This window comes from Hevea brasiliensis, chromosome 7 (genome assembly GCF_030052815.1).
Source record: "Hevea brasiliensis isolate MT/VB/25A 57/8 chromosome 7, ASM3005281v1, whole genome shotgun sequence".
Lineage (NCBI taxonomy): Eukaryota > Viridiplantae > Streptophyta > Magnoliopsida > Malpighiales > Euphorbiaceae > Hevea > Hevea brasiliensis.
The window spans coordinates 95,910,825-95,925,520 of record NC_079499.1 but is presented as its reverse complement, the minus strand read 5'-3'; the positions used below and the strand labels follow the sequence as shown (position 1 = coordinate 95,925,520).

The 14,696-nt window shown below is 33.3% G+C and overlaps 2 protein-coding genes across 4 annotated transcripts; one reads left to right on the top strand and one right to left on the bottom strand.

Annotated features, from left to right (window-relative positions):
- The first annotated feature begins 3,253 nt into the window (after positions 1 to 3,253).
- LOC110665133 (uncharacterized) lies at positions 3,254 to 9,182 on the top strand. Of its 2 annotated transcripts, none has more exons than XM_021825131.2 (10): positions 3,254 to 3,613; positions 3,707 to 3,851; positions 4,037 to 4,205; positions 4,437 to 4,692; positions 5,682 to 5,770; positions 7,172 to 7,354; positions 7,447 to 7,532; positions 7,628 to 7,712; positions 8,396 to 8,667; positions 8,887 to 9,182. In XM_021825131.2, exons 1-9 carry the CDS (start codon positions 3,388 to 3,390, stop codon positions 8,528 to 8,530), a joined length of 1,374 nt encoding a protein of 457 aa, XP_021680823.2. In that variant the 5' UTR covers positions 3,254 to 3,387; the 3' UTR covers positions 8,531 to 8,667; positions 8,887 to 9,182. The 2 variants fall into 2 exon arrangements, with proteins under 2 accessions (XP_021680823.2, XP_021680822.2); XM_021825130.2 differs by having other exon boundaries at positions 7,447 to 7,544.
- LOC110665134 (probable prolyl 4-hydroxylase 9) lies at positions 9,173 to 13,364 on the bottom strand. Of its 2 annotated transcripts, XM_021825134.2 has the most exons (8): positions 13,057 to 13,363; positions 12,859 to 12,981; positions 12,623 to 12,780; positions 12,214 to 12,316; positions 11,362 to 11,457; positions 10,003 to 10,068; positions 9,790 to 9,909; positions 9,173 to 9,463 (listed from the first exon to the last, which is right to left on the bottom strand). In XM_021825134.2, the coding sequence occupies exons 1-8, from the start codon at positions 13,177 to 13,179 to the stop codon at positions 9,377 to 9,379; spliced, it is 876 nt and encodes a 291-aa protein (XP_021680826.2). In that variant the 5' UTR covers positions 13,180 to 13,363; the 3' UTR covers positions 9,173 to 9,376. The 2 variants fall into 2 exon arrangements, with proteins under 2 accessions (XP_021680826.2, XP_021680827.2); XM_021825135.2 differs by lacking the exon at positions 10,003 to 10,068 and having other exon boundaries at positions 13,057 to 13,364.
- Between the last annotated feature and the right edge of the window lie 1,332 nt (positions 13,365 to 14,696).

Genomic DNA, 14,696 nt, shown 5'->3' with positions numbered 1-14,696 from the left:
AGGTAATTTGGAACACTCACACACCCAGTAATATCAATCATAACATATGAGAGCTGATCTCCTATACAGCTCTCTTAAATCCAACCTATGCCAGCGAAGAACTCAGCTCGGACTTCCACTTAATAACCAAATCGGGGTCCCAGCGAAGAACTCAAGCCGTGTCTACCTCGAAGGACCGGGTCCCAGCGAAGATCTCAAGCCGTGTCTACCCGTCCTATCCATAGTCCACACCACATCACACGCACGCCAACGCACGCACACTGCTCCAAATTACCACAACAACATCCAAACAGTCATCAATCACAATATATAAATTTACAGTTTAGTCCTTATAATTGATCATTTTTGCAAAAACTGCCCAAATAAGCTCTAAAAATTCTAAAGCTTTGTCCCGCGGTCCTTAGCATTATTACTAGGCTATTGCAAAAAGAATCATAATTTTCTAAGCTACCACAAATATTTTACGAATTTTTAATCCCATTTAAGCACTAAAAAATTACGAAAAAGTAAAGTTCGGGTTTACCTATGCCGATTTTGACTCCGGGGACGCGCTCGGGACATCTGACAACAGTAGGATAGCCAAAATCTCGATCCAATTCGGAGACCTTTTCGATAGCCGGTCTGTCTGGCCGGAAATTCACAGACCCGGACAACTGTCAAATTTCTGCAAATTGAAGATCCCTACACGAAGCCCACAACACGGGGGTTAGTACATAAATTTTACGGAATTTTCTAAGCTCATTAAATGCTCGAAAAAATACTGCGAAGTTCAATGGGACCCACCGAAAAACGGTGTCGAAAAATTTTGAAATTTATATTGCAGCGAAGCTCTTGATGAGTGGAGCGCTCTGGTACTCTTGGTTTTCTCGTAGGGTTCACGGTTTGCGAGAAATCTAGCCCAAAAGTCAAAATGGGCTAAAACTTCCTGGGCAAAATTGGACAAACCGCTCGATGGATTTCGGTGTTTTTAGTGTCTATGGAAAGCTCTCGATGAGTAGATGGATTTAGACACAAGACCTGGTTCGATTGGTGGCCGGATCGGCCGGATTTCGGCCGGGAAGTCGAAGGGTCACGCCCGCGCGTCGCGTCGCTTCGTGCGACCCTTGCCGGTAGCTGCGGCGCGCCATGCAGTGGTGGCGCTGGGGTGTCTTGCGGCGGGTGGGGTGGCGGGAGGTGGTTGGCAAAGTGGGGCGGGAGGAGAGAGAAAACGGGAGAGAGAGAGAGAGAGAAAGGTCGTGACGCGCACAGGGAGAAGAAAGGCCGGTACGATTCGATCGGTCCGATCCGATCCGATTCGATTTGGCCAGTTCGATTCAGAATACAAAATTTTAAATTTTTACTCTGCTTTGGGACCGAAAACGAGGTCCAAAAATTTCGAAAAAAATTTCAGAAAACTCAGAAAAATTCGTAGACTCCAAATATATGTTTAGTTTTGCCACGTGATCTTTAAATTAATTTTTAAAAATCATCAAAGTTTTATATTTTCGGAAAATCAAACCTGATTTCGAAAATCCGAAAAATTTCAAATAATTTCGTAAATTTTATTTAAAAAAAATTAAAACATTGATATTTGCCCAAAAATAATAAATTTAAAAATTAGGGGTATTACAGGGGTAGCTCATAATTTTGCCATTAAGGCCCCGTTCGGTAATATTAATTATTTTAGTAGCTGTCAACTGTTTTACTAGCTGTTCATTGTTAGATATTAATTATTAGCAGTTAACTGTTTATATAGTGATTTAAAGCATAAGTGTTTGATAAAAATAACTATTGGATTAGCTGTTAAATATAAAAATAGTGGTACCATCTTATTAATACTGGTCAGAACGCTCTCTTAACATTTAAAATGTATCTTTTTATGGACCATTCCCTCAACCTTTAAACATTAAAGAGATAGAATTTTGACTATAATCAAAACACTAAACGTTACATTAAAAACTGTTATCGAACAAGGCCTAAATGCATTATTGATAGTTATTTTCTCATGTAATATGTGTCTCAAATTAGTTTTATACTCTCATCTCTATCGATTAAAGGGCATTGTAATGAAATTATCTTTATGAGATTTTATTTGCATGCTTGACATTTTAATTACACTTAAAAAAAAAATTTCTTTATATGTGTGTGTATATATATTATGAAAATTAATGACTCAAACTAATATCTAAAATTTTTGACAACAATATCCACCATTAATGAAAAACTTTTACAATTTAAAAATATAAATTTTTGAAATTTATTTTAAAAGTGAAATTGATTTTATTAGATAAGATGTAACTAAGCTTTAAATTTTATTTTAATTTATTTTTTTAACTATAAATTTAATTACTAGCATTACATAATGCTTAACTTAATAATGTTATTTTAATAATATATGTTAATTTAGTAGTACTTGATTTAAATTGAAATAATCGATTATATTAAAATTTTGGATTAATATTTTCCTTATTCGGTAATTAAGATTGGTTGTTTTTTATTTTTTTTTTTAAAAATCAGTCTATTTAATTTTGATAAAAAATCGGTGGAACTAAATTAAAATTACTAAATAAGCAAAATATTGATTAAAAATTTTAATTCAATTGATTATTTCGTTTCAAATTAAATACTACTAAATTGATATACATTGGTGCACAAATTAATATATTGACTAAATTTTTTGCTAATATATATAAAAAAATAAATAAATAAATTAATAACTAGTTTATATATAATAAAATACACTTTATATTAAAAAAGTGATTAATCAAAATACCTAATTCTTGTGTCAGTTATAACATATTAATTCCCTCGATTTGCATATAATAATAATTACAAATTACAAATTTCAATTGTAATCGAATCGCGCACAGCCATCCAATAAGCACTATTTTTATCATATGCAATAGAGTAATTATTAATAATAATGAAATAAGAGTATGTAATGAAATTTTAAAATTAAATAATAATAACATAATAAAATATTTAATAAAATTAATTTACAAATTAAAATAAAAAATTAGTTATTCAAGCTTAAAATGGGACATGCATGTATAGTTTATAATAATTTTACTCCTATTAAAAATAAATTTAAATATTGATATTATCAGTTCAAAATCAATTTAAATAACCAGCGCTCGATGAGTTAAATTACTATTTTTCTTTATTTTCTGACTAAAATGGGCCATCAAATATTTAAAATTTTTAATTAATTTCGAGTACGGTCACTAGAACTAGAACTGGAGTAGTCTAACGCACCGTTTTTAAGGAATCCTCCTAGGCACCAAGTACCAAGCTTCGGTTGGGTTCAGTTAACAGTTGAGTTTCTTCTTCAATGAGCTTGAAATGCACGTCTTTACCAATCTAAGAACAAAATCCTAAATTTCCAGATCTGTGCACTACATCTTAAAAATGGCAGTGGTCATCGACGCCTCCATTTGGGAACCCAATCCCTCTCTGTATCTCTTCATTTTCATCTGTTGCTTCTTCTCTATCGCTCTCTTCCCACATGCCTCAAGAACCAACAATAGCATCAACAAATCTCAATCTCCCTTCGATCATGGCATCTCTTCTTCTTCTTCTTCTTCTTTCCTTCGTTTCCAGCGAAAGTTCCTCTTTTTCTTCTCTCTCGCTTCAGGTCAGTCACCTATGCTTCGCCTAATTGCACACGCATTGGCTTTGATTCGGTTGCTTATCTGATTTTTTTTTTTTTAATTGTCGTTCTTGGTAGTCATGGAAGGGCTGTGGTCCGTGTTTGGAGAGTTTGAATTGGCTAAATATGGAGTTAATAAGGAGCAAATCATGACGTCTCTCTGTGTTGGATATGGTGCTGCTCTTCTTGTTGGTACCTTTTTAGGGATGATCTCTGATTTAGTGTAAGCAAAACTAACTTCTCGCTCGATATCTAATAGCTAGACTGTGTTTAATTTCTAGATCTTTTGCCCAATAATTTGTTATGATTGGAATATGAAATTCTCATATAAATTTTCTTCTCATTTATGGATTAAAGTACCATAAATTCTAACAAAACTAATTATCGCAATGGCATATTTCGCTGTAGAGGTCACAAGAAATCTTGTTTGATCTTTTGCATCCTACACCTCTTTGTTGGCATATGGAAGAGGATTATGCCACATCCTAGCGTCTGGTTAGCAAGTACATGTTTATCCCTTGCCACCTCAATATTTTCTTTCAGTTTCGAGGCATGGGTAGTTGTCGAAAATGAAAAGGTTTGTGTTAGCAAATTTTTTGTCCCTTATTCTCACATTGCATATTGCTTCAGGCCTTGTCTTTACAAGTTCCTTTAAAAAAAAAAAAATTGATAAGGATCCAAATTTAGTTTTTATTTTTATCTATCAACTGATTTTCCTGAGTTTTATTTGTCCTTTCACTATGAAAATTAGTAGCACGATTTGCTGCTGTGAATAAATTGAATGAATTCTTGGACTTACGTGTTGCAGCAAGGACATGGACAAGATACTTTGAGTGACACATTTTGGTTAATGACTTTCTTTGAGTCAGCATCATTAATTGGAAGCCAGGTGCTTGCAAATTGGCTGTTGGGTAGTAATCTGGAAAAAGGCTTTGCATCTTGTTACACTGCAGCCATCTTTCTGGCAATGATAGGTATCGTCTATGTCAACAAAGGATGGAAAGAAACCACACAAGATGCTGCCATTAAAGATTATAGGGTATCTTACAGACATATCTTTACTGGTAAGATTTTATATTTTTTCATGACAGTTCCTGGTTTTAATTGATGCAAACAGTTAATTGTGTTTCAACATTTAAATCTAAAATTTTTTCAGTAATGGTGCATGCATTGTACCATATTGAGGTACTGCAGTTATTTAGATTAAGAAAATTGAATGTCTTTACTAAAACCATTTTACTGTAAACCTAAAGAAGGATTATGCATTCTGTTTTACTTAATACTGCACTTTAAAAGCTATAATTGATGGTTTAACTTATAATTTTTCTTTGATCTACTATTGCTTTTCCCTGTTGTGAAGGGTTCTAGGTTATTAATTATCTTTCCAATGGTAACCCTTTTCTGTTCACTTACACTCTTTTCATACAGCTTAACTAGATTATGCCTCCTCATTGCTGCTTTACATTAATAAGATCAGAAGAAAACTTCCAAAGGTTGAACCATTTGTGCTAGTTTGTAGCTGACTTTGGGATTTTTTATTTTTATTATAAATGAAAACATGGACATTTTTACCTGCAGTTCAAAGGATTGATTTAATCGTGACATTACTCTAGTAGGATTGATATGTGGTTATTCAGTAAAAAGTCTCAGTGTGACATGACTTTCAATTTTTTTTTTAATGACTATTTGTATTTAAGCATCTGTTTTCTGACAGTTCTAATTTTTTAATTCTCATTGTTGTGCAGTATGCTTAGCAAATTGCATCATTTATAATTGACCATAACCTTTTTACTAAACATAAAAAACTTTCAAACTTTGCACTGTTGGAACTGCCTTGATCAATTTTACATTTGTACGTGTTTTGATCAACATGGACATATTGATGGTCATATGTTTCAAGAAAATTTTCAAGATGTATTGATGTTGTTAAAGATAGAGCCAGGGAAAGTTTACTTTAATATGCATTCGGTTTTATTCTTCTTTTATGCTGTAATAATATAATGAGAGTGTTCTTCTCAGTTCTCATTGTTGGTGATCTTCTAATATCCACCAGATAAACGAATGTGGCTACTGGGATGTGCACACGCTTGCCTTCAGTTCTCTATTGCTGTCTTCTGGATTATGTGGGCCCCAACATTGGTGGTAGATCACTTGTTTGTTTATATAAAAGATTGTTAAATGCTTTCACTATTGGTTTCTGATATCTGAGTTTCCTCCTTATCATCCTGGAATTATTTTTCCCCCGTTGATCAATTGGCTTTTTATGTATCTACCTGATCTTTCAAAATGTTGATTTCAACATTTAAATATAGACATCTGACATAATCTATTAAGGGTAATTTCTATGGTTACTTTGTTTAAAACAAAGTAAGATTACTTTGTTTTATAAATAAAAAATAAATAAATCAAACATTACGAAATTTGTATATTTTCTAATAAATTTTACATAAAGCAACATTTAGTTTTCATAAAGCAATTATTTCATAAAAAAGCATATTAGGTTTAACCAAAAAATGATGATACTTCACAGAAAATAAGTATATATAATTTTAACATTTTTTTATTAATCAATAATAAAACATTATTTTAAATTAGTAATAATGAATTGTGTTATTTATTTTTTTAATTGTCGAATGTAAATAATTCCATTCATTGTTATTAATTTAAAAAAAATATTTTATTGTATTGATTTTATAAAAAAATTATTTATATATATGTTTATTTTTCAATGAAGTATCATAGTTTTTCTTTAATCTAATATATATATATATATATATATATATATATATATTGAAATGATTACTTTATAAAAAATAAGCATCACTTTATGTAAACATGTGATAAAATATTTTGTAAAATTAGAATTTCTTTGTTACTTTTGTTTTAAACTAAGTAACCATAAAATCCACCTAGTTTAAGATATAATAAATTCCTTGGGTAAATGATACAAACATGATGCATTAAAAGTCAATGATATGTTAAAACTTTTAATTGCACTTTGACATGGTACAGAGGCAATATTCCCTCCCCATAAGCATAAGCCACAGTGCTTTATGATTGAAATAAAATGCAAGACAAATACATATGTTGGTGAATATATAAATCTTATGCTATAGGATGAGTTTTCTTATTCTCTCTCTTTATTTCTTTTTCCTCCTCTCCTAGGGTATTTCCTATTTGGCAAATCTATAAACAGTTTGACTCAATAATATACAAGAAGATTTGCCAGAAACTGTTGATCTGTCTAACATGAACATGCATACTGGTTTGTTGTTTGCAGTTGGAAGGCAAGTTTATATAGTTATATTTTTAGTGACTCTAAATTGACAACTCTTTTAAATTTGTGATTACATAGCCAAGAACATACATTAATTTGAGTTCAGAGTAGAGTAGGTCTTTTCTATAAAATGATACATATATTCTTCCTGTATTTTCTTGTAGAATTTTTGAAATTACTGCTATTAACAGATGATTCATGAATCACCAAGAAATCAATTTTAATCAGCAACAATATGCGATATTTTTTATTGCATGTGAGTTTAGGCTGATGGACGAGAAGTGTCTCTAGGGCTGATACATCCATGCTTGCTGGGAGCAAGAATGCTGGGAAGCACAGTATTTCCCTGGCTTTTGAGTGGTCCATCATCAATTAGAACTGAGGATTGCCTAGTGTATGCATTCATTGTTCTAGGGTTCACCTTGTCAATTGTGGCTTATGATTATCAGGTATTCATTGTTGCATCTCTGGTAGATATATATTCATTTTGGTTCTTGTACTAGATCTTCACAAGTTCATGATGTTTATCTCTGAAATGCAGGAAATTGGAGTGTTAGTATCACTGTTTTGTTTATTCCATGCTGGAGTAGGTCTAATTATACCTTCACTCGCAAGACTGAGGACCATGTACAATGAAATGTGCTATCTCATTTTATCTTATTGTAACTAGTGGTGACTCTATCAAGTGGTTTTTAATTGGGTTTCCACTTCTTTATGCATAGGCATGTGCCAAATGAATTGCGTGGAGGAATGATAAGCCTTTCTCTAGCTCCTGCAAATGCAGCTATTCTGTTTTGGCTGATGCAAGTAAGTTTCTGTTACTCAGATTTCTTGAGCACATGGGACTTAAGCATCTGTTCCAGAATAGCAACATGCATTGGCCATCATTGGTAGGCTGATGATTACTTGAATGAAGAAATGTTTGCTGTGGTCCTCTGGATATCTTCATTAATGGAAGAAATATTTCTATTATAAATATAGCATTCAAATTGTTCATAATGCATGCTTTTCTTCACCCTAGATTACTTGAGGATGTGAAAAGAGTGCTGTGATGTGGTTCTATTTGAGCCAGCATTGATGGCCCCATGATGACTTTCTAGAAGTTGAGGGGGGAAAAAGAAATAGAAATAGAGTTGACTAATTGTTGTCAGCTTGTCCAAGAGAACTTAAGAGGTGAAGTGTTTTCCCATTACATATTCATGGTTTTTAAAACAATAACCATAAGAAGGAGCTGTTGGATCTGCTAACTCTAGTTTGGCCCATTTGCTTGGTGATGTTTCAGGGTTACACCTGGTTTTTGGTCTTTCGTTACCTTATCATTTTTCACGTTGACAACTGCTGGCATGCCCTTGTGTCATTTAGCTGGCTTTTAATTGTAGCCATGTAATTGTGTGCTCTGTTGCACTCATCTGTTTTTGGTTTAAATTATCGTCTTCATATGAACATACTGCTGTATGATAGACTTATTTGCAATCTTTTCCGTATTTCAGAGAGGCTATTATCAGAAAATTGAGAATTCGACTATGATTGCATTAGCTGCTCTTGGACTCTTCGTGGCAGCTGGCTGCATGCATTTGTTGAAGGGATGGGGGAAGCAACCATACCAGAACTGGCACAAGTTGTAATATCAACAACTCCACCGATTTCAGAAATTGAGTTGATGAAATTGGGCGTCTGTCATCTAACTTAGATGGTCAAGTGAGGTGAAGGAGAGAGATTGTGTGCCCTCAAGACCAGAGCAAATCTAATAAAAAAGAAAGAGGTATTGATTTCCATTTTCCTGGTTTTGGGAAGTACATAACAAATAACAGCACCGTAAACTTTGAATAATTTCAGAAATATCTGCTGGTGCTCGGGGTTTCATTGCTAAAACTTATTGTATGCTTCTGGGGCAAACTTCATAGCTTAGCAACCGTGCCTGACAATTGACTGATATAATCATTAAGGGCCGTAGATCAATTACTCTACTCTATATGTGCAGGTCCAATCTCATGTATACATAACCAAGAAAGAAAGGGCGCTGCTAGTCCAAGCTGAATACGCATTGTGAGCAAACTGAGAGCAACGCACGGGAGAATTTTTGTTCAATGTTCATTCTTCGACAGCATATTTAGCACAAATCTTGGATTACAATTTCCCTAACATTCATTTTTTTTTTTAATGAAAATTTTGTATTAAAAGTTACATGGTTCTTTTCCATTGTGTGATTGATCGCGATTTCATTTCGAATTATTTTAATGGCAGCCTTCTTTTTTGGAAGGTTCGTCTTGGGGCAAAGTTGCTATATTTGGCTAAAATTAATTCTGATACACCCAATCAACTGAGACCTGTTATTGTCGATTACTACGAAAATTATACTAAAAAAAAAGGTAAATGGTAGCTGCTCGAATTGTTTTTTCTTTGTTTTTTTGCCGACGTCCAATAAAAAGCAACACCTCTTGAACATTGCACCGATGGCATGTACAAGTATTCTATTCGTCTAGTTCTTGATCTCTAATCCACTTTGTAGCCACCCATTTCTCGCCTTTGATTACCGGACAGCTCCCGTGCAGTGATGTCTGCCAAAGCAATCCAACACACATAACCAAGAGAACCAATTAGGAACACTACAGTTCTATAGGTCCAAAACAATGCTCGGCCTTGATCATTAAATTTTGCAATTGCCCTACATATCATAGCCCATGAATTTACCTGATCAAAATACCAAGTTATACTACAATGGGGGTAAAAGTTATTGGTGATCTCCATTTTGGGGAATTTATTATTGGTCTCTCTCTGTTTTTGAGATAATCTCTGATATAGACTTATTCTGCAGTTGTTGGCTTTCATGTACTCTACGTGGTGCGATATTCAGGCTAAACTTACAGAGTTAGGAAACACTTACTGGATCGATTGTATTATTTGGGAAAAGCGAATAGAATAAGAGTCCATCCCCTTGGCGTGGTTTCACTTGCAAACCAATACACTTTTGAAAGTCATAATTTTCATCAATCTCCAAGCCATTCTGCACAACAAAGTCTAGTTGAATGTCTACATCTATAAAGCAATAAGTATATGACCAACATAAAGGAAGTGAAGAAAGAGTTCTTGATCTTACCTCAAATGGAAACATGGTCTCCGCACCTTCTTCTACATCAGATAAATATAACAAGAAAGAAGCAACCTGCATAGGAGTCAATCAAACAGGTTTAGAATTACTTAAAACTTTTGTCTTTATAATGATCCTAATCAAGAATTTATGTATGAAAAGTTGGCTCTAATCACAGATATTGCACTTTTTGACTGACAATAGGAGACCATTTAGGCTTTCAAGATCCCATGTCTTGCATCATTTCATTTTCTTTTTTCAAATTTTGCAGCAATTTCGGAGACTCAAAGTTGACAGTTCTTCATAGAAAATGAAGTAATTGCTGAAATGTCAAGTATGGAAGACTTCTATTAGACATTTAGTTTAATTTCATTTTTCTTTTTCAAACTATGCACAATGATTATCAATCTTGTCAGAGATGAATACATGCACTTAGTAATATAAAGGATAACTATTAGGATATGTCCAAGGGGACATCCAGTAGTTCAAAATTGGAATTTCCATTAAAAATTCTCAGGTTCAAATCTTGTTAGGACTAGACTCAGGTTGAGTGGAGGAGTGAAGAGTTATGAGAAGGGGAGCTCTCCCCACGTATAGCTTAGCAGTGAATCATAAAAAAGAACTAACATAAAGAATTTGATTTTGAAAATTTGGAACCAAATATAATAACTTTATAAGAACAATAGAAAGTGATTTTTCGTTGTGGCATAACTTGGAGAACAGGTGTTTCACTCTTCAGAATGGTCAATTATACATTACCCCAAGGGTTTTCCTATCGGTATGTTCATAAAAACACACTACATTTAGTAAGCATCCCAAATGCCATTGTTTCAAAATATCAATTGAGAAAACTACATTTTCAACACAGAAGAGCATCATTTATTCATTTTCCTTTCTAAAGGGATTGCCCAAGTGTGTTCTGTGTTGTATGCATGCATTACTCAGCCATCATCATGTTGCAAAAATTCACATGCAGGAATCATATGAGCAAATTATGACTTAAAAGACCAATAGGGATGATTAGATATCTACAAGATTGGCATATGATAAGACTAAGATCACGCATTTCACAATTCCATCCAAATAAAACTGTTTCATGTTTTATGGCACATGTTTCTTTCGGGTGAAACATTTCAGCAGCTATTTGACTTGGTTTGATGACAATAAGATGTAATTGGTTTCCAAATGATTTACAGACCAGAGATTTATCATCTCTATATAAAAACCATGTTATTGTAAAATAAAGAAAAGTGAAACAATGAGATTGTGTGGATGTTCGTATTCGTATGCATGTAGCATGAATTACACAAAACTACATGGAATAAAATAAAGTAAAAAGAACATATATGTTTTTTGCATGAGATTTACCCTTTGGCTCTTCTGTGGGCCATACTCTGCAGGATTGAATGCATCATAATGAGAATTATACTTTTGCCCAATCTCATAGCGCAAGACATTGAATGCCTGAAACATGGTGCAATCCTCAGACAATTTTAAAATTGCCCTGAAATAAAAGGTTCACTAATTCAACGCAAATAGATTACAAAATTCAATAAAATAATTGTTTGAGAGGTGATAATTGTTTTAAAGTTGAAAAAGTTGGATATTAGCATATTATAATTCTTTGACATGAACATAACTATGAAGAGGATTCATTCATTAGAAGGGTTTGAACAATGAATGGCTGGGGAAAGCAACGGCAGCAGAAATAATGAATATAAAGATTAGAACATAGAACACATTAGATTGAAGTTGCAAAACCAACTGAACCACTGCAATGGTAATCTCCAAATTACACACGTTTACCAGGGGTGTTGTATCTCTTCTCACCCCTAGATTTTCCACATCTCATCTTTTATGCTAACAACTTTCATTTGCTTATGGACAGCCCATAAAGGAGCAGGAAAAGGCAAGAGACAAATTTGAGAGAATGTATCTGGGATTATACATATATAAAATTTCAAAATCATTTTCCCTCATGGACAAGTGAATTATACATGAATAATTTTTTTTTGGAGAATATTCTTAGTTACTTAGAAATTGTCAATTTCTCTTGTTTGGACCACAACAACAAGCTTCGTTCAAGGCTCTTGATGAGACAACTGCTCTGTCATATTCAGATAGTAATATATATTCTATTATCAGGAAATAGGAAAATAACAAGGTGCAGGTGGAAAATGTATGCAAGTATCAGGGTGAAGATAGAGGTGTGAACAATACCTCTCCATGGACCCTGGGAAGCATTGTGGCTCTAGCAATTTTTTCCTCAATAGCATCCAAGACCCCAGTGTTGTCTTCAGAAGCACTAATAAACATACCAGAGCTGTTTGAAAAAGGAAAGGTAAGCAATAATCTAACAATATAAAATCTCAAAACAAAATCAATCTTTCTTAGAATTATTCACATGTAAAGATATATAGATCCATGGCCAACATTGCTGGATGCAATCAATCCGATAGCAATAAATTCTACCAATTTTAAGGCGTATTCAACATGAACATAGCTAAAACGGGGATAAACATTATAACCATATGCATAAAATTCAAGTCATTAAACGATTCTCTCAATCTATTCAAAGTGTTCCTTATTGAAATGCAGGAAGTTACACAAGCATATATAAAATAAAAACCTGGTTCTGATTCCTTTTGTGTTATCCTCCGTTTCTCCCTTCCTTAATGCCAAAGTGGAGGGTTTAAGGCTTGGCTTTGCCATATTAATTATGCGTTCACATTGCTCAGCAGTTGCAAAATTAGGAAAATACAAAGCACGCGGTTTCCAGCTCAAGACCTGCAAAGTACCAACAAGATTTTCAACACTGATCTCTGCTAAACCAATATATTAAAAAAAACAAAAAAGAAGAGGGACCTGAAATGGAATCAAAGTAATAGAATCGTCTCCAGTCATTCCTGGAGTCAACAAATCATAGTCAATAATCTCCTCTTTGAGCGATTGGAGCTGCCTTGCTCTCTGCCTAGCTCCAGAGAAATCCTACCATGGACAAGCAGATAAATCAGAAATCTAAGCACAAATAATTTTTTTTTAAACTAAAAAAAGAAATTATACCTGAGAAATGAGATCGGAGGCAAAAAGACCAGCGACGAAGAAGAAGGAGCAAGAAAGAAAGACAGAAGTGAACCCTAGCTTTGGGTTGAAGTTCCATTTTGGTTTAGCGGGTTTGGGTTTCATGGATGGATGATCTGCAACAGGAAACAGAGAAGAGAAAAGGAAAGTCTAAGTCGGGGTTGAGGCAATAGTGATGAGTAGGTTTATGGTGGGCAGTGAATCCAAAGCAGCCGAAAGTTCTGGTGAAGGAGTGAATGGGAGTCTGGCGGGAATTTAGTGAGATATTGAAAGTGGATTTCGTAATTATTGGTTCAGAACTGGTCAGGAATATACAGGGATTTAGCTGCCTGCCAACTGGCCGTTTGTTTTTGTGTACTAGCCCACTGGATTTTATATAATTATTTAAATATAAAACTGTTTTTTTAATAAAATAAAACTTAGAATTAAATTATTTTAAATTAAAAAATAATTAAGCATCAATTAATAATAATAATAATAATAATATCCCAACTTGTATTTTTTTTTATTTCTAAACATTTGTTAAAAAAAAAAAAAGCTTTGTGACTATATGGATGAGTCTTTTCATCACAAATCACAATTGACCAATTCAAAAAATTTAATGATAGAAGACTTTGAGTCAGTTTTAAAAAAAATATTGAAGACTTTGAATTGAATTTTTACATGGATACAATTCACAAGCAATCAATTGAAAAAAAAAAAAACAAAAATTTGAATTAAGCATCATTGCCATTAAAGCACCTGATACAAGATGATAAGCAACCTTCTTACTAGGGTTGAGCAGAATTCGATTCAAATCGAAAAATCGAATCGAACAGAGTCAATTTAGTTCAATCGATTCGGTTTTAAAATTAAATCGATTCGGTTCGATTTTAATTTATAAAAATTTCGGTTATTTCGGTTTGGTTTGGTTTTGAAGAGAAAAAATCGATTAAACCGAACCGAATAGTGATTTATATAGTCAAATTGAACCGAATTGATTTTTGAATTAATTTATTTTTATGAAAAATTTATGAATTATATTTAATTTTATATATATTAATTGTTTAATTTCATTGATTAATGGTTATTAAGTTCAAATCAAAGTTAAAATTAGACCAAATAACTTGAAAATCAAGTCTAAATTAAAAAATCAATCAAAAATCAAACCGATCGATTTAAACCAAATCGAATCAAAATAAAACGGTTCGGTTCGATTCGATTTTTTACCAATTTCGATTCGGTTCTATTTCTAAAATTGACGATTTAATTTTTATAATTTTATTCGGTTTGATTCGATTTGAACCGATTGCTCACCTCTACTTCTTACAATCCCTGGAGGAGAAGGACAAAATGTAAAGCTTAAGCACTCCATTTGATGTGGTCAAGGAGGACAGATTGAGCTGGACCAAACTACAAAGCTTTTTGAATTGCATAAAGCATGTAAATCCCCAAGTGTTGACCCCACAAGCTCAAAGGAGCATAGATTTTGATGATACCAAAACTCAACTAGAATCAAACTAACATTGTTTTTAGTGTTGTGTATCTCAAAGAAGAAGGACAAAAGGATTTTATGATGGATTGGTCCTTATGAAGAAAAGATGACATTCTAAGGATAACACAAGACGAAGCAAAAGAGATAA